Below are 21,428 nucleotides of genomic sequence, written 5' to 3'. Positions count from 1 at the left end.
ATATTAAAATAATATATTAACATCATGTGACACTGACGACTGGAGTAATGGCAGGAAAACAGCTACTTTAACTTTTTTTTTCTTCCCAAAAACACTTGAAAATCGTACAATTATTTTGCACTGTATATTATATAAGGTATATATGATAAAATTATTTTTAAATGCAAATTAAAAATACAGATTTAAGAATAATAAAAAGACTTATTACTGAAGTTCACCTGCCATTGGCATGTGTTGCAAAAACTTACATTTTTGACCCTGTTCCATCTTTTTACCGCTTTGTTTCAATTGCTCAAATAATCAATAATTTGTTTCCAGAGCAAATGTCATTTCTTCCTGTGCTTGCTATCAAAATATATAATCAGGAAGGAGAATTCCACAATAGCTGCATTGATTCCCTGTCTGCAGCGTGCCTGCAGTTCATGACAGAGGTTTATGGCTGAATGACCTTGCCACAGAGATTGTTGATCTTTATTCATCCCATTACTGCGCTGACATAGCAGACCTCACCATCCCAAATAGGACTCCCATCACTGATGCTGTTAGATCAGTCAGGCTGCCTGCCTCTCATGACCCACTTTAAATGCTGTCTGTTTCCCAACTCTCCCTGTCCTGCATTGCCAAGCCACATCAGGACTGTGAAACAAAAGTAATGTGTCTTTATTGCAGTGGTGTTTTTGACAATCTGGGAATCCCACACAAAGCATTATATTCACAAACACTCTACATCTGGTTCACCACCTAAAGTCAAATCTTAATTAAAATGCACCTGATATTACACTGCAACTTGAACTTTTAAATGTGGAACTGTTTAGTGAGTCTGTTAGGAAATCAGTTAAATTAAAGATTAAAGATGCATCTTTCTATACCTATGACCCTCATGGTTTCTGAAGTAGATCTGTTGACTAATGGAACAGTACAGTATATCTGTATACAGTATATACAGGAATAGACACCACACACACACAAACACACACACACACACACACACACACAGTAATACATAAAAGCTACATAAATTATATACAGTTTCTGAAGAATTGTAAAAAAAAAAAAAAAAAAAAAGTCTATTGATGTTGTTGGTAGTTTTAATGAAAAAGTAATATAAAAATACAAAAATATTATAGTATTAGTTGCTTGTTGATTCAGCTTTGCTATCACTGGAATAAATTACATTTCATAATATATTAAAATGCAAATCCATTATTTAAAAATTTCTAACAATTTCTGAACTTTTGAGCATTAGTGTATATATTATAAATTGAAATAAATAAATACAGATTCACAAAGAGAGAGAGAGAGAGAGAGAGAGAGAGAGAGAGAGAGAGAGAGAGATATTAGACTTGATGACAGTGTGGGGTAAAATGAAAAATATCAAATAGAAGAGGAAACTACCAATTTACCATGCAAAAAATTCACTTTTCCTTGTTATTCCAGAGGTCTACCTCATGCCACTGCATTACTGTAATGTTCTAAATGGAGACTTAAAATAGAAAGCATAATACGTTGAGAGTTAAGTGGGTAGAGAGACAGACAAAGTGCTGAGAGAGGAGAGGAAAGCCAGAGGGCAGATGATGGGTGGGTTCATAATAGTGTCATATGACTGAGAAATTGATTTTTTCAAGCGTCCATACGGGAATCTCAGACCTATTGGTGATTTGAGAAGTTGGCCAAACATATTAACACATCCAAACACCATTTTGAACTTGTTTACCAACCAAGCAGCACTATGTAGCTTACAAAATCTCTTATCTGGTCTTGGAATCAGATTTCAGTTTAGCTCACAAAGTCTAACGTAACAGTAAACAGATTTTTCTCTCTTCCCACACGCACAGGTCTACAGGATGTGCTTCCTGAGTTTCTGCGGAATCGTTTTGTGGAGGCGGCCCTCAGTTATGTGGCGTGTAATTCAGAGGGCGAGCTACTGTGCCGCAACAATGACTGCTGGTGCCGCTGCTCTGCAAAGTTCCCCGATTGTAACTGCCCCTTCGCAGATATCAAAGCCATGGAGGAGAGTCTGCGTAAGAGCAAAGAGTCCTGGATCAACCTCAACAATGACTTCATGGACTCAGGTAGGTTAATTCAATGGCCACGAAAGTGTTAAAATCTGCTGTATAATCTCTGAAGTTGACACACTGGATTAAAAGGGAGAGTGAAACTTGTCAGGTTTAAAATGACAGGTAAATCTCACTGGTGGTGACAAATGATTGATATACTGTCATATTCCCTCAGCTGCTCTTTCTTGCAGGGTTTCTGAGTTCACTTCAGTATAAACAGATGCACTTTGCGCATAAATATACTATGAAAAGCACATTGCAACTGAAAAAGAAAACACAGACATAACTTTGATGAAATACTGCTGCGCCACAGATCCAGCAAAGTGTCTTTTAATTACACTCACAGTGATAATGCACTGGGTAATGCAGTAGAAATGGGCAGTGGTATAATGGTTAAGGATCTGTACTGCAAACACAAGGGCTGGACGTACATTCCCAGGTGTCCAGGGAAATGGGAGCATTAATGAGAAAACAATCACACTCTGTTACCATTGTGTCCATAGGCAAAGCACTTAACCTTAAAGTACACCTAGGGGATTGTCTCTTCAATTAGTGTACTGTATGCTGCTTTTGGATGAAAACCATCTGCTAAATGTTAAGTTCAAGAAAAATAACAACAACCCACACAGAGTAAATATATTAAAAAGTTAATGTTATTGATTAAAGATATTCATTTCTCAAAGTATCAATCAGAAAAGCAGTCAGTGGGATCCATTAAAGTAAATAAGTATTTGGACACTAAAAGCCATTTTAGCCATGCATTCCCCATTCATTTAATTACTCATGGTTTGAATGTAATTTAAATGTAACATATGCAATTTATATATATATATAAATATATATGAGATTAACAGCCAGAAAGGTCACATTAAATTACTTAATTCATCAAAAGTGACAGTAAAGACATTTACTGAATCAAATGAGAATCAAATGAAAAACAATTTTGAAAAAGAAATCGCCATTACATAATAAGAAATGTTATAACAATGATTTGTGCAGGATCATTTTGGCTGGCATAACAGACAGTAAAAAAAAAAAACTATAATTTAGCTTTAAAAAATGTGTTTTCTGGGTTGTGTGATTGTTCAATTTGTTTCTGAAAACTTTGAAAAGACCTGCAAGGGCCTACAAGTCAATAACAAATGTGGGCTGCTTTGATAAATGGGTCCCACGTATGGGGTTTAATTCTGAGTTCTTTAAAGTTCTCTGACTGTGATACATTTGCACCTTGGAGTAGAAATCTAAACCGATGAGAGGGTGGGTTTGTCTGTTTTATTGCTCTGGTTGTGAGAAAACCAGACTGATAAAATCTTTGGTTTGAAAAATGGTGTGGTGTATGTGTGTGTGTCTGTGTGTGTGTGTGAGAGCGAGAGAGAGAGGGGGGGGGGGGGGAGGTAGAGCAAAACCAAGGAAAAGAGAGCCGAAGAGAAAGAAGCATGGAAAGATGGCACCTCAGGTTTTTCTCCTAGCTGAGCGTTTCCACATTCATAGAATGATTCAATCAGTGAGATAAGCCCAAGCTGGCTTTAAAAGCTTCTCCTGCTCAGTGATGGAGCATTAATGAAAGCAGCTCAAATCCCTTTAACTGTGGTGCTGCACTCATAAGAACGCATATCTTCTTTTAGCAGGTGAAGTGCTGGGCTTGGGAAAGGGGCTCTTTGACCATAGCATATAGCTACAGCATAAGGGTTTTATTTATTCAGCCTCACAGAAACTGCTCCTTTTGTCAGGAGGCCAGACGGCAGAGGAAAACATTCGTTCAGATTTAGAATGGAAAACTGATTTGTCATGCAGGGATCTGATAAGCAATATTACAAAAAGTGCACCAAAGAAAAAAACAAAACAAAAACCTAAAGCAGTTTAGTTTATCTAAGGTAAGGCACCATAATATCAAGTTTGTACTGCATATAAAGTGGCTCCAAAATGTATTTAGACACTCAAATCACACTTAAAATGTATGAATTTCATTACACTGGATAGAAAAATATCAAATCAACTTTCATTTTCTCAGAACCTACTTTGTTTTTGCAATAATATTAATACATTCTTTTTTTAAGGTCTACACAATTAATGTCCTTTTTAAAATGTTTATTAAATTCATAAGGGGAGTAAAAAATAAATGAAAAAACAAAAATCACAAATGTTTTGGCTTAAAAGCTATTAGAAGCTTATTTCCAACATGGAGCAAAAAATAAAAAATATATATATATATATATATATATATATATATATATATATATGTGCAACTGTGACTTTTGATCTAACAATTCAGACTTTTTGATACAAATTGTGACTTTAAATCTCATATGTTACAAGAATGGGTGTGTGCTAACGAAGGAATAAAGTGCTAGAGGAGGATCTGGAACAAATGAGGAGTTTATACTGGATAACGAAGGAGATTACAGACAATATACTACACAATAACACCTTTAACAAATACAATAGGTTAAGTTACAAATAACAGCCTTGACAATCACGGACGAGGGAGAACTGAACAGACCGGATATTTAAACACACAAGAGGCAATGAGGGAACTGAAGACAGGTGGGGAATAATCAATTAACAAAACAAGAACAGGAAGACCAAATAAGGAAACAGAAAGTTCATAAACATAACATCATAATAGCAAGATATAAATAAATATGAATATGTACAAAATGCATATGTATTTATACATTTATACTTGTTGAATATTAACACATATAATTCATATGCATTAATATTCAACAAGACAAAATATAATCCAATCATTTTCTTAAACAGGTGAATGACATGGAATAAAGAGCAAAACCAGTGTTTGAAAAACCAGTACTTACAAAACCAGTACTTGACAAAAACAAAAGCAAAACAAAACAATAACCTTCTTTGGTCTTAGCCTCCTACACTGTGCATCTCAAAAAGGACAGATAAACACAATCACACCCACACACCAATACAAACAGATATACTTCAGGGATGTGAAATCATCTTCCCTCACAATCTGTGCCTCAGTGCACTTAGTTCAACTTTGTTCGAAGGCACCACGCATTGACCTTTCCTCAGCCAATATCTCCTACTGGATGGCTTTCTAAGGCACCAGATGATTGTAGCACCACCCCTGTTGGTGCAGAATGATCCCCATGCACAGCCTGATGTCTATTTGTACATATATTGCAAACTCAACTCTCATAAATAAAAAATACTATATTTCAAAGTTTATGACTTTCACTTCAAGATCTGACCAGTGTTTTATGATAAATATAATTCAGTGACACTAATCTATCATTTTGAGTCTGGTGTATGCATCAAAACATGTCAAATCAAAGCTGGACGGTTCATTCTGGTGAATATGTCATATTTCTATGTCTAGTGTTCCATTAAGGCTTTTAATCCATATTTAGACTGAAAGATTTTTCTGTTTACATCACATACTTTAGAGAATTAGTCATAATTCTGATGCATATCCCATTCAATTATGCTTACCAGATGTGCATTTAGAGTGGAACTGCTTATTTATGATGCAAATACGCACTGTTAGAGCTGGGAATTGTTTCCAAAAAGAATCCATTCTGACACGTAAGGAATCGAGAATCGATTCCAAAGGATGGAATTGACTCCATCAAAGGGAATCAACTCCTATTCATCGCCTTTTCAGTTCAATAGAGCTAATCATTGGGTGCTTCTCAAACGGAAGGACACATCCTAGTGAGAATGCGTCTTTCCTACTCCAGTCCTTCTGATGCTTCAAGGTTACAGTCTTTCTCAGCAATGAATGCTAACATGAAATGGGGTCTAGTAAGGGCATTTGGCTTCGTAATAAATGTTTCCACCCTGCAGTCAAGGAACAAAAATACTATTGTAATTACAATTTGAAAAATCCTTGATTACTGTTTTTTACTAAGAATCCTTCAAACTGTGACAATCCTTAGATGGAGTTTTATAATGTGGTAGTCTAGATATGCAGCCTTACAAGGATGCGTCCTTCTGTTTAAAAAGCACTCATTAACTAATAATCGGTTAAAACTAATAAACAAACAACAATTTCAGCAGTTATTTTACAGTCATGTAATACATTCAAATAAAGCAGTCATACATTATTTTAAGATTCAATGCTCACTATTAACAAATCATTAACTATAAATTTTCCCTCAAATTCCTAATTTGCTGCTTAGTGATGGTAAAGCAGTTGTTAAATTTAGGTATTGGGTAGGATTGGGGAAGTAGAATATGGTCATGCAGAATATGTGCTTTATAAGTACTAATATAGCTGATATTTTAATAGCATGTATGATAAAAAGCAACTATTTAATAGTGAGAATCGGTCCCTAAAGTTTTATCAATAAACCATGCATGTGAAAGCATGTTGCTGATTATTACATTTCATTTACTTAAGTTAATGAAGTATTCTGCCATTATCATTGTTTTTTTTCTGCATGTCGAACAGCATCCATACTAGGATATCCACCCTTCCATTACCATATATGGGAAGCAGGGCATTTCTATTCGTAACGATAAACAGAAAACATGGCTGAATGCTGATAAATGTCTTAGAAGGTGCTTTTTATAAGACTAAAGTGCTTTAAATGGGGAACTCTTGTGGTGGTGTAGCCTTTGGCATCATGCCGGAAGTAATATATTGGTCTACATTCATATGATTTAATGGTATTTTCAAGTTAAGTTCTGAAGAAATGTCATGTGTTATGTATAATTTTCTAACACTTCATATGCACCTTTAGAGTGCTATAAAAAATGTTGGTAGTTTTGTAAAATAATTCATATTTTGTTAACAAAAAGTTTTTTTTATACAGTGGCAAGAAAGGAATGATAATGGTTGTGTAAAGGCACAGAATAAAGAAAAATCATATTGATTGGGGAAGTATGTGAAAAGAAGTGTGAAATGTTTGCAGGACGGAGACAGAATTATGAATGAGCAGACAAAAAATCAAGAAATCAGACAAGAGGCAATAAAGTGAATGGGAGCTTGTGATTGTATTTCACTTGTTCTTTGGGAGTCAAATACACTCAAATTGAGATGATATTAGACAATGCTTCAGTTTCAAGTCGGCATAAAAGATTCTTCTGTATTGTGAGGTATAATAAAGTGAAACTACTTGAATGAGGGTAAAAAATGTAGGACGGGACTTGATTTAGTTCAATGGAAATTGGTTGGATCGTTGTTGTTGTTTTGTTAATGAAAAAAAAAACTAGCATCTCTGTACATTTTTTTCTTTATGATTTAAAATAATTAGCAGTATTTCATAAATATCTATAAATAATTCCAGTATTATTTTAGAAGTACTAAGCATTTATATAAGCATTTTAGTTGGAGCAAAAGGTGAAACATTGCATGATTGATGGTGTTTACAACAGCAGATTCAGTATTTACAAGTCAAGAGGTCTGGCAGTATAAAACTCTGTGTTTCCTCATCCTTTAATTCACAGCTTGATTAGCTGAACTCTTCCATTATGTTAATTAGAAACTGGCTCGAAGTGCTGTGGTGTTATTTGATACATGGTACCACCAACAATCAACCTGGCAACATTTTTATCCTCATCAGAGTCTGCCAATGGAAATTTTCACTGGGGTTTTGTCCATTTATGGACTCAATTAGTTTCTAAAGCTCCCAGCACATGTACTCAGATAAGGTACTTTTGCAGTTTGAATGTGACAGATAGCAATAAACAACAAATGAAGGTGTTTTTTCAGTGAATTGATTTTTTGCTTCAATTTATGGCATCCACTTACCAGGCACTAAGGGTTGTATAAAGAGAATTACACTCTGCACACATATTCTGATACATCCTTCGGTCTCACAAAGACTCGACATTTAAACAGGCTTCCTACATTTCCTACAAGTCCTGCCTTTAGAGAAAAATTCTAATTTGCTTCAAACTGTTTGATTAATTACTGTATTTATAGCACGTCAAATGTAGCACACTTAATAAACTCCGATTTGGCATTTGATTAACTTAATACAGGTTGTAAATGGCTTCACCATGCTTCTCATTACCACATAAACTGAGTAAATCAAAGGTAGATTAGCATGGCACATGTGGTGGATGCTGTTTTTAGGATTAAATAACAGTGTATGCTGAGTTCTCTGGTATATGCAAGCTTTTAGGAGTCCATTCACTTCGAGTTGAATCAGCTAGCAGAACGAATGGATTCAGCCGGCAACAGCGCTGGTTAGTCTAAGAAGGGATTATACAAAACTGAACTACTGTCATAAACATGATACTTCTCCCCACCAAATCCCACAAGTGCTTCACTTTCTCGAAAAAATGCCAATAAACAACTCAGTGTAGGTCGACCTATCGCATATTCGCAACCAACGAAAATGCCAGTTTCTTATTTAATATTTGCATGTTGCTTGGGGGAATAATTGCTGCGGATTTAGAAAATGAATTATGCATAGCATGTCCATCTCATGTTGTGCTGTAGCCATTAAGTATGTTTAACAGTTCACATTCTAATGGGATGTTTAAGATGACAAGCCATTTTTTAAGCAGAATAGCAGGTTAATTATTTTTATCATCAAAATGCCATTTCAATGTTTCAAATTTTTACCTAAAAATACTGCATACTGCAAATATGGCTACTTATTACCATTCAAGAGAAAAAAAACATATAATCATCATTTGTTTACTTATTATTTATGCAATGTTAGCACATCTAATTTTTCTGAGATGGAAAGCTTTCTGACACTAGTTTTTGCAGACAAAGGTTTTGATTTATTCTCTTTATTATGGTTAAAACTAATAATAATAATAATAATAATAATAATAATAATAATAATAATAATAATAATAATAGTTTATAACTGATATATGATAACTCGTGGTTGCTTGTTTCTGCCACAGGAACAAAAACAAATAAAATGTTATACTTTATAATTTTATAATTTGACTTTTTCATCTTGCAAATTCACTGTTTTTCCTGCAATCCTGAGTTTATATTAAATTAATCACTTTTTTTTCAGAATTGCGAGATATAAAAGTAGAATTGCAAGACACAAATGCACAGTTCTAAGAAAAAAGGTCAGAATTACAAGGTACAAAGTCTACATTGTGAGATATAAACCTGCAATTGAAAGAATTGTACTTGTAGATTACCTTCATTCGCCAAGGATTCTTTGCACTGCTCTGGGCTGCACTACTTAACTAACATATCACTATTACTTACGCGCACACACACACACAGAGACACTTTTCTTTGTCCTTCCTTATAAGAAAGATATTCAACGAGTGGCTATAGAAAAAAGTCACTCTTGTGCATCTCAGAAAAGTCCAGAAACTTTTGGAAAGGGTTTCTAGACACTTCGGGAAGTTTCTGTCAGGAATTGTTATCGAGCAAGGGAAGAGGATGGACAGTGCAGAGCACAGTCAGGCAGATGGTTTTTATAGAAAAGCATTGTTTGAAGCTCCTGTCAGGAGCTCTACTGACCTTCTGTCTCACTGTGATTCCCATTGGGCCCAGACTGACAGATAGGTCTGGCTTAGGGACATCATCTCCACTAAGGTCCAATGCTGGACGTGGTAGATGTTTCCAAAGGCCTCTGTGGGTGTGCAATCAGTTAATGTAGGTCAGCTCCATAACACACTGGCAACATCTCAACACTCACACTCAGGGTTTGACAGACTAATGCCATAGGAGAACCTTTTAAAGTTGCACAAAGAAGTACTTTTTTCCATGTACTATATAATCTGGTGCTATTGAAGAAGACATTTCACTTTTCCTTCATTTCCTTAAACTGTGTCCCATGCACTCACAAATCTATCTATGCTCATGCTCTAGATATTAATTATTTTCGAACCTTTGAATTTTCTAACCTTTTTGCGTTTATTACCGCATGCACTGTGAATGCTCTAATACGTCAACATTTTGTTTCTCTTCTGTTCTTGAATTTCTGTAGATCGTGGCATGATGTGCTGCTCTTTATTAAGCATGCCTCACTTTGTCAGACAGGTTCTATTTCTTGATTAAACATACCTGGCAGTAATCAGGCCAGGGTGTGGCTAGTGAAATTTTATTCCGCTATCTAAAATAATGTGGTTAAATCAAAGTTCTTTCGAGTTTTAACAGGAGGGGGCAATTTCATTTTACTTGCATTATCTTTGTGTAATATTACAATATGTTTGATGATCTGAATCTTTTAAGTGTGACAGATATGCAAAAAAAAATTTAAAAATTAAAAATACAGGAAGGGGGCATAAACCTTTTTACGGTACTGCATATAAAACTCTATATGCCAGTGTTAATTTAGTATGATTGAAATACTTTTAGTTTTTATTAATATTTTGAATCCGTTTTTATATTTTCTGTTTTTTATTTTAGGCAGTTTTTTTTTTCAGATCTTTCCTTCTGTATCATGGTGTACATTTAAAAAGACTAATTTAGATTTTGAGGTCAGAATGATAAATACACACAGATGAATCATTCTAAATAAAATCAATAATATGCATGTAGAAGACAGATTTTTTTCATGCTAACTTTAATGATTTTTTTAAATGAGTTTGTAATGTTTGCATTGGAATAACATGTAAAAACAGCTAAAATATTACTTAGATTTGCCATTTATAAACAGCATGAGTATTAAAACAAGGTATTATAATCCATTTCAACATAGAAATGCCACAATGGTCTAGAATTCTGACCCTTGTGTATTTATGAAAAGAAAATCCATTACAATAATGTAACGAATGAGTTAGTAGCTGCACTTTACACTTTAAATATTATAGTAAACAAACCTCCTCACATTTAGACAGACATACAGGTACAGACTACTATGAAGAAGCTTTATCACATATTGACACTCCCACTGACTGCTCAGAAACCTTGTTCTGCACAACTGCATATATTTTCTGCCTTGATAAGCAGCTGTCATTAAATCTGGCAGGAGGCCCAGGCCAAATGAGGATAGATTTGTGTGGTGCAGCGTGTGCAAAATGAGTTTTCAGCTCGGAGAAAAAATACTCTCATTGTCATCAGCGACAGTATTAGAAGTGTCACTTTCTGACTGCCTGCCACTTAGGCCTGTAGGTAGTCCAAGCACCTCCCGGCTCTCCTTCTACTGACAAATGTGAGAGACAATGGCAGTTCATCTTGTACGTGGCCTGATCTATGTGCTCGTGTAAAGGGAAAAGGATCAAATCCACATGGGGTAATTCAAGTAGGGTGAGATGGGCTTCGATTCAGGTCACATTTCTTGCTGAGATCACCCACTGAGCACCTCTAAATAATGTCATTTGGAGGGACCACACACACACACACATAGAGCTATAGAAAGACATTACTATTCTGTAGGCACTATTCACCACACAGTTTAGACAACAGTCTGTGGAACTGATACAGAGATTCTGACCAGAAGCACTGCTGTCATAGATCGAATTATCCTGAAATAAATGGAGGACAGAAAAGAATCTTATCTTTGAAGGAATCCAATATTCTGCTCTAAACATCTGCTCTTCTAGGATCCATAAGTGCTATGTCCTCCAGTATCTTAATACAGAGAGACAATTATTTATTTTTCAATGGTCTTACCCTTCAAAACATCTAGTCATTAGTTCATCGTTCATCGTAAGTCAATAAAAGCCGAATGATTGATCCAGTTGTCATAAACTGTCAAGCATGTTTTAAACACATTTCTATTAGACTTTTTGTAAATTTGCCATGATTGTGCAGGTGAATCTTGACTTTCTCTAATGAAAAGAATGTAGATCAATCAATGATAAACCAGTTTATTGAAGTAGCTCAAGTGTAACTCTGAGTCCTATCCAGTATCTTTCAATCAATATCCCACATACAGTGGGCGTGAAGTCCTCAGAGAGGCTTTTATTAACAGAAAATTAACCAAAAAAGGGAATAAAAGTGGCCAAAGGGGGAGAGTGTCCAAAACAAACAGGGGATCTGGTGTCCTTGTCGTGCTGCGGAGTACGTATGGGTCGAGCAGTGTTCATGGAGGAAGGGTCCAGGTAAGGGGCGGAGTCTGGAGTATGCATCCTTCTCGTTGGCCGCGGTACTCGCAGGGGATGGACGGCTCGACATCCTGACCCGACGGCTGTGTAAATGGGTGCGGTTCTCGTCCGGATCGCGGGTCTGGCAGCTCACATCTCTGTTGGTGCGGAAATCCCTCAACACACCCTTCCTAGACCCATAAGGACACCAGTGTGCATGCATGGGGAAGAGACCGGTCTCCCAAGGAGAGGTGCGTTGGGCTTTTCAACAGCGCCGGTGATGAGGCTCCATTTACGTCAGGAGTGCATCACACACCGCCAGCCCTGGCTCATCCAGCGCCCCTCCTCTCTCACACCCACTCCTGTCGGGAGCCTGGTGAAGGGCGGCGATTTAGGACGAGTGCCAATGATAATCAGGGAGGGGGCAGCTGACTCGTCACAATGGCATACATAAGAAGTGCAAGAATCTGCATAAAGAAGTGAGACACAAGCACAAAAGTTCACAGGTAGCATAAGAGGCCATTCACACAAATCACGTTTTTGAAAAATGTTACTTGACAACTAGAAGAACTGTGCATTAGTTTTGTAGATTATTAATACAATAAAACAAACACAAGGTGAAATGTAACTGTGTTATTGTGTAGTAGGTTATTGTGCAGTAAAAATAGACCATACACTAGATCATAGTGTCTGGTAAATACACTGGTAAATGTGAAAATTATGATAATGTGATATTATATCACATATTGCACATGTGATACCTTCCCATATTCAAATTGGAGTTCTGAATTTTCATTTCAAAAGTATGTGCAGCTGTTTTGAAAGCATTTCAACCCTACAAAGTGAACAACAGTAGCTGTGTTGTTGTAAGAATAAGCCATGTCCAGATTAATTGCTCTAATTACCATAAAGTTGGTTGAGACAGTCACTGGAAAGGCACCATCAATAAATTCATTCATCACTGGAGGATAGGCTTTGATGCATGTTATATAAATTCATCAAACTCAAAAAGCACTCCAACAGTAATGAGAAAAGATTGAGTGGTTAATGGTGGGTGAGAAGTATAGGCTTTTTTTGCATGTCAGAGATGCTCAGTCAACGGCTACTTATCATGTCCACACTTCATTTGTTCTGTCTTACTTGTTTTGGATGGGAAGCTTTACAATCAAGGTTTGCAGCTCTTTACTGTCCTTTTAAGTAATTTCTCTGGCTTCAGTCCATGTAACGTTAATGTATGTACCACTGTCAGAAAATTGACTTTTCCATTATGGTGAGGTATGAAAGAGTTAAAGTTGAGATGGTTAGCAATTTCTTTCTTCTGACAGGCCATACATTACCATATATTAGAGATATTTTTATTTATCAATGTCTTTATTGGATATAATTTCAGAGAATGTTGCATATTTAATTTCAGAGAATGTCACAGATTTAAATAAGGGGAAAAATCAATACATTATTTTTTTACCCCAATACATTATAATATTTTGCTGCCTAAATTCATTCTAAATTCACTGCATTTAGAATGATAATTTAGTTATTAGTTTGTTTGTTTACAAAATACAATATTATAAAATACAAAAAAGCATAAAGCGCACATATTTAATCAGTTGTGCCCATCTTCACTTATGTTAAATGCACTAAAATGTTACTCATAATTTAAAATCAGTATCTTTTTAATGTGACAACATGCATAACTTGGTCGATAACAGAATATATAGATGACACAAAGTAACAGCCTAACCCCTTTTTAAATTTCATCAAGTTTTTGCCCCCAGACCCTCGATTTATTTCTTATCAGTGAGAAAGAGCCTCTAATGTTGTTCAGTCAGCTTGTGGTTGTTGTGCATCACTATATGCATCCTTCAGCAGAGCTTGTGGTCCTCTAGGCGATATCTGTGAACCCAATAAAACTGTAATTGTATGGGTCAGATAGTGGCCTTTCCAATATCCAACAAATGTGACGGCAACCAAAACCAGCAGATATAGGGTGATCATGAGTCACTCTGGACCCAGTAAATACAATAAATCTGGTCAGGAGGAAAATAAATAGTAGCTGGCTGCATGCTATTTCCAGCATAGTTATCTTGTGATCGTAGTCTTTGTGCAAAGCATCCAGTCTGTGGACAGTTTTCACTGACAAGCAAATACTCAAACTCCAACACAAAGGATGTTTTTCAGGCTTTTTAGAAGAGGTTGCAAAATATAAATGTCAACCCTGAAAAATAAAAGTAGGATATGTGAACGTCACAGTATGACAGTTTGGTGTCACCTTGGTGCAATGACATGTGGAACAGCGAGATTAGGGCAGAGTTTATTCGCTTACTGCATGTCAAGTTGTCTTTAACGTGACTAAACTAAGTTCCACGCCTGACCTAAAACACGCAGAATGCAGCAAAAGAAGCATAACAGGGTCAAATTGTTCCGATTAAACAACATTGTTTGTGCTGCTTTACTGTCTGCGATTCACATAAGAAAATAACAAAATAAAAGAGTAGATTTGCTTCTCAAAAAAAGCAAGCAAGAAAGAAACAGAAAGACAGGCCAACAAACACCATTTAAGTTGCTAATGGCTACAAATGCATTCTTCAAGAAGAAATCCTAAAAAAAAAAAACATATCTTCACGCTCCCCCACTGGGATGGCTAAGATTTATGCTTTGCCAAGCTTTTTACTGGATTTTGGATATTTTATGTAATTGCTGGTACATCAGAATGGAAGAGAGCACTGGTGGTATTCCCTCGCTCTGTACAGCTCTGTTGAATTATAAATTTGCTTGGATCAATAAAAACCACTAATATTAGCATTCACACGTGTAGTGGTTGCTCTATAGTGGAGCAGGGAAATCAAGGTCATTTGCTTCCTCAGATCTCACGAAAGTAGAAAAGCAAGACAGACTAATTGGAAGTCATATCCGCAGTGTGATGATGATCATGATGATGAGTTTAAGCAGACATACATCATTTTCTCTGCAACTCTGAGCAGTCCATTCACTTGCCATCACTGACTGTTATAAATGTGAGAGATGCGATTCAGTGTGACACAGCAATGACAGGAGTTAAATATAGAGGAGACTGGGATAGTTGTCATGAGGTTGCATTATAAGGACTGCTGCTGAGTAGCTAGAAGGTTTGATTCCAAAAGTCCATTTACCTAAATGTATGTTCTCTCCACAAATGGTGTTGTAGGTATCAAAAATCTAGTTCATATTATATTATATTATATTATATTATATTATATTATATTATATTATATTATATTATGAACTGGATTTTTATATAGATGTTTTTCTACAAACAAAAGTTACAATAACATATTTTTTGCTAGGTAGTATCAATAATATTGTTAATAAATACAATTACATCACTGTGCTATTTATTGGCCTATTATAATAATAATAATTATTATTATTTTATCAGTAATATTGTAAATAAATACAATTACATCATTGTGCTATTTATTGGCCTATTATAATTATTATTATGCAAATATGGTTATATAGATTAAAACAATATATAAGATTTATCTAATATTACTGGTTTTAACTACATGAAAATGAGGATTGAAATTGAAAACCTGACACTCAAACACCAGAACCAGACACCAAATCTACAAGACCGTACGCTAATTATCTGCCTTTGGCAAATCTGATTATTTAACTTACAAAAACGCAAGGGCACATTTTATTTCACGTCTTCTGAACTGTTGACAACAAACACCCGCTTACCCCATTGAAAGGCTTGGAAGAGCAAGTACAATTTTTTATAAAACTCTGATTGGATTATTCTAAAGGAGGAAGTCACAAACACCTAGGATGCTTCGAGGGTAAGTAGAAGATGGACAAATTTTCATTCTCGGGTGGACTAACCCTTTAATAGTAGTATTATCCTCCTACGATAGCATCATTTATTTCATTTTATTCATCTGGGGGTCATCATGCCAAAATATATTCTCTCTCTTCTTTTCTCTTTTGATCTTAATTGTTTCAGTAAGTAGTAGAAACAGTTTGACAGCATTCGTTCAGCTGCAATAGCAGTGCAACAAAACAGAGCAAATAAGTTATGCCTTTGACAGCAAATACTCAACTCAAAGACTTGCAAGCACATCATAACCTCAGGGGCCCTGAAACAATACACATGCAATTAAATATTTACCTTTTCTTCTTTTCTGAGAAGATCTCTCAGAGATATGAACAACATTTAACGATTCTGATTGGATTCTGTCATTTATGTGCTTCAGTTCATTGTTTTGCGTATGTAAAGGAAGCAACATTTAACCACACACCTGCTCATTTCATAAGCCATCTGGACTCGTTTATATTATTTCTAGCATGTCTCTACAATCAAAATCATGGCTCATGTGAAAAACTACACATGCTAACAATATGTGAATACATAATATGCATATTTATCTCATAAGCACCATGCATACAGTTTTGTTTTTCAGTCCTAAATCCTGTGTACCAGGACTCCACTTCTCTGAAACTGCTTCCTCTCAAACCCAGAAAGCACTGCAGGTAATGAAAAAAACAAACAAAAACAAAAAAAACTATAGGCAGCTTAAAGCTTAATATCAAGGCATCCTTAGAGTAGAGAAAATAACACACACCAGACATTTAGTGATATCTAATGAAGTTAAATTCTATATTTGTGCAACGGTATCTCTTTTAATATATGGCTGTGACTTTGAATCACTCTCCTCAGGTGACAAGTTATTCGAAAATAGCTGCTCTTCCCACTTTAATTCGTCTCTCTGCGTGAGTAAAACTTCAAACAGTTACTTCAAATAAGTTCCAGACCACCTAATGCTTTTGTTTTTTTACAAAAAATCCTACTGACCTTGTGTGGAAGCTGAGAATAATATTTTATAATGGAATTCATAAGCGTATTGAGAGCGGAGAGAGAGTTTATAACTCTGTGAGTGATGGAATACTGAGTGAGACCTGCTTTACTCACATACTGCAGACGAGAGGAGACTTTGTTTTCTTCAGAACCTGTCTTCTTCTTTAGCTTATCATTTTTGAGCACCAATAACCGACAATAAGCTCTTATTCAACAAAAATAAACAGGAAAATTGTATATTTGTGTGATTTTGTAAATCAAAAATTAACCATACCAAATCTTTGAAAGTATAAAAAATTATATTATTTTATTTTATTAAGCACCACCTTTTACTAACAATTAAATAATAAAATAAAATGTGCGAGGCCCAATGCTGTACCCTATTTCTATGCTGTTTCTGTTTTTGTTCAAGCAAAAGTAATAGCATATGCTATACATTAAGCTATCAGTAGGGGTTAGCTAATTTGAGTCCAAATGATGGATTGGAGTTTCTAAATAAACTTATTTTTACACTCATCAAACTTACTATTAAAGTAAAATATTTGTTTGTTATTTTTCTTAAAATAATTTAGGTAGCAAGGTTGAATGGTTGAGATTTATGAATGCAGAAAACACAGTATAGTTTGTGTAACAACTGGAAAAAAATGGAATGAGATTATTTACTTGTCCTCCAGCCGTGCTGTAGGAAAGCTCCAAATAACATTATTACCAAATTCATAGAGGATGCCAGTATAGCCAGATCCTTGCTGAGCCGCAATAATTTACAGCTAAACTGAACCATGCAAACTACAGTACCAACAAACTTATCCTCCAGCCAAGAGAGAGAAAATATGCAACTTAACTTTACTTTCTGAACTCACATGCGTTCCTATCATCTCGAGGAAGTCACACATTGTAATTCCTCTCGCTGTAATGATGCAGGCAGTGGCTTGTATGACAGCACAGTCCATTCGGTTTTGATGAATATGCTGCAGCCACCCACCGATGCCTGTTTTAGGTTTTAAGGGTTCAATTCATCCTGCTGGCCCATTTAAGTTCAGACCAAGCCTCAGTGCACCTCAAACTCATAATGACATGGTGGCCTGATATGCTACATGGTAATGGCCTATTAAGAAAAAACAAGCAGCACTATAATTTCTGCTAACATAGAAGCATGGGGTGATTAAAATAAACATCATTTTACTTAAACCACGAAAACCCAGGCTGCAACATGATTATGTTTGCTTTTAGAAATTTATGTCACTTTTGATAGCATGGCTCATAAGTCTTTTTTAAAACTGACTATAAAAAAATGCTTATATGTTTAGTGGAATGGTGTACTCTACCATAGATCCCACAGTACACATGTTTTCTTTTCTTGCAGTCTTTTTCTTTTTTCCTCTCTTGTGAGTGTACTTTGCAACTATGGACATAATTATAAATTTACGATATGTCGCGGCACAATGCCCGCTGCCAATATTTTACAACTTACGAGCAAGCATTTCAAGTGTTTTATGCTCCTCTCCAGACTTTGATAGGCAAAAATTACTGTCTTAGTTAGGATTGATCTCCTTTATGAGTTTTTGGAGGCTGAGACCTCAACAACACAGCTTGGCCTTGCTGAAAGCACCCACCGGAGTACCATAAGCAGTGACCGCAGTGCACAGCCCCAAGACAAAGAGGCTAAAGGCCCTATATTTATGGCTCAGGGTTCCAGCAACAGCAAAAGCGAGCAACAAGGAGTATATTTCAGTGACTGCTTTGGAGCTCTGATGACAGCTGGGATGGAGGAAACAGTATTTTATCAGAGACAAGCACCTGCGACGATCCATTCTAATTCTAAAATATACAGACTCTTTCAACATGCATCTACAGTATGCATTAAGATGGAATGCCAGGCCTGGCGTTTCTTGTTTAGCATTTATAGAAAGATGTGGCATTGTGTTCCTTTTCTTTCTTTCTTTTTTTTTTTTTTTTTTTTTTTTTTTTTTTTTTTTTTTGTTGCAGCACAAAATAAAATAAAAATCTTTTTTTTTAGGTTTTTTAATTTTACACCCAAAATGACATATCCATATGCAGTGTTATTTTTTCACAGTTTGAGTCATAGCTTCATCTTTTGAAGCAAATTTAGTCTTTTAGTGAAGTTTAGTCTGACAAAGACTGCATGCAATTGTAGTAAAGTATAAAATTTGGTTATAAAGTGCTAAATCAAACTAAACACAAATTTACAAATGAAAAGTATTATGAAATCCTGAGCTCCTGGAATAACATAATAATAATAATAATAATAATAATAATAATAATAATAATAATAATAATAATAATTATAAATTATTTAATTAAATAAATAATTGTACTTATTGCATTTAATTGTAAATTAAGTTTTTCTCTTTCTCTTTTCTGTATATTTATTCATATATTTGTAAACCTATGTTTTAATTTAAATAGTGACACAATTTTTATTTTGGGGTGATTATTTCACATTGTAATACTCCATTTTTATGTTTGTGTCCACTGTTGACGTCTGTGTTCGTTAACGAAGATTTCTGTCTGCAATTTAGCATTTCACCTTGGCAGGGTTTGCATTTAACTGTTTTAAAAGGAAAAATTGTGCAGTAATTTTGTCGCTGAGTTTAGCATTGTATATTTACAAAACACAAACTTTTGTTTGTCAGTAATAAAGAAGGATGATTAAAAGGCTTGGGCCGATGTCTGGAAATGTACCAACACATATGAATGTGGTTCTCACTGAAGATGTGTTAAGTCGGTGAGTCCATGAAAATCTGTCATTGTCTCATTGCCAAGTTTATTTCACTACCTCAGTTCCTTCCACAGACTTCAAAACGGGGTCTTGTTCATGTCACAAATGTCTTCTTGCACAATTACAGGGAAAACTCAATTCTGCATTAATGTTCAGGGAAAAAAAATGTTCCCGGTTGACTGATTAACAGAGTGAATATCCTTCATTTCATTCTAACACTGCAAGAAATGTTTAATCAGAACCCTGTCACCAGTCAGCATCTCCAGACGAGCTCTAAATCAGCTCTAAATCAGCTACCCTGCCGCTACCTGTGCTTTGATCAATCTGTGAATTATGCCCTGTCCTCTGAGAGCCTCCAAATTTTTACCGGCTTTAAAATCATATTCCACTTGGAGATATAAAAGATGTACAGTATAGAGGCAAGGCAGCACTGGGTTCTGCAGGGTGTCCGGTAAAGATAACATGATCACTTCCTTTCAAGAAGAGGGAAATGCGCTCATTTGAAAATAATATACAGGCGTCCTTATTGTTGTGAAAAAAATCACAAAATTAATAAGCTGAAGGGCACAGGGTCTTTTTTATCTTCTCTGTCCTGATTAACAATTTAATTACATTTCAAACAGTCTGTATATTTTTCAAAAGACCGTAAACTAGAAGAAAAAAACCTCCACACAACTTGTATTTTACTTTGCATTAAATGGAACTCCTGTGGCGTTTGTGGCTGAAAGTTATGTTTCTTGCTATTTAGATGCAAAACAGTTCATTATAGGTGTAATGAATTTGCGAGCCCATTTGCATCTGATGAAAAAAATATAAGGCCATGTTACAATAGGTAATTTCAGCAACATTGTCTGTATCTCTTTTCAGCATGATATCAAAAGTTAAAGTTCTTCCGTGCATCTACTTGTGAATAGTTTGCATCGCACTGATGGTTTGCTTATAATTACAAAACTAAATCAGGCCATACCTGCAGGGAAGCTTGGCTCAGTTAGACAGCTGTCTAATGCACAAAAAAAGGCAGATCACTGCAGCTTTATTCACAAAATCAACACATTAAGCTGAAGTCTAAGAAACAGAACTTTAAAACAGAATATCTTATAGAAAGGAGAACACAAATATTTGCCAAATGGGACAAGTTGTCACAATGAAACATGTCAATAAATCTCAGAATAAGCTAAATCTAAATAATAAAACAAAGCATAAAGCAGCATGTAAGCATTAAAAGATGTGCCATGTAAAAAATATATATAATTTCATCATCAGTTCATTTTTTTTTTTGTCTTTCATTTGTGCATTTATTAATTTGCTTGTTTGTTTATTTTAAGAACATAGTGTGAAAGGAAGTCTTTGTAATCTTGACTGGATAGCCAGTCTCAGTGATGATACTCTGTGATAGTTTTGTAGTTGAGAGTCTATAGTTACATCAGCAGACATTATTGATTCCTTTTCCTCCAGCTGTCTTTGTAGTTTTCAAAGTCCATATCATGCGGAGAAACAACACAGGATGCTATATAAGAAATAACTGTATGGCACAGTGTAAATGTCAAAGTGTTCTCCTCTTTTGCAGTGTTTGTTGGTTCATGGTAAAACTGAACACACATGTACATAGAACTAACTTAATAGAAATGAATAGAAAAATTTACGTTAACAAAGAAGGTGACAAATCGTTACTAACTTAGCTATTTGTTTAGTAACCTAACCTAAATATGTCTTATATTCATTTGATATTTCAAACATTGTAACACTTATTTGATAAAAAAAAAAAAAAAAGTTAGGTTTAAATTGAACACAAATCCCATATTTTCAATATAGCTCCTGATGCTTGGACTGCACTGTATAATGAACATGAATGCCATTATAT

General features: G+C 35.3%; 1 protein-coding gene across 1 annotated transcript in view; it reads left to right on the top strand.

Moving 5' to 3' along the window:
- LOC127951558 (BMP/retinoic acid-inducible neural-specific protein 3-like) overlaps positions 1 to 21,428 on the top strand; it is a 95,965-nt gene that overhangs the window by 66,669 nt on the left and 7,868 nt on the right. The window contains exon 6 of the mRNA XM_052549509.1: positions 1,836 to 2,072. Within this exon, the coding sequence (XP_052405469.1) occupies positions 1,836 to 2,072 (237 nt within the window). The remainder of the gene's footprint in view (positions 1 to 1,835; positions 2,073 to 21,428) is intronic.

The sequence above is a fragment of the Carassius gibelio genome, chromosome B2 (genome assembly GCF_023724105.1).
Source record: "Carassius gibelio isolate Cgi1373 ecotype wild population from Czech Republic chromosome B2, carGib1.2-hapl.c, whole genome shotgun sequence".
Lineage (NCBI taxonomy): Eukaryota > Metazoa > Chordata > Actinopteri > Cypriniformes > Cyprinidae > Carassius > Carassius gibelio.
The sequence above is the reverse complement of the archived record's forward strand: the minus strand, read 5'-3'. Positions and strand labels throughout refer to the sequence as shown.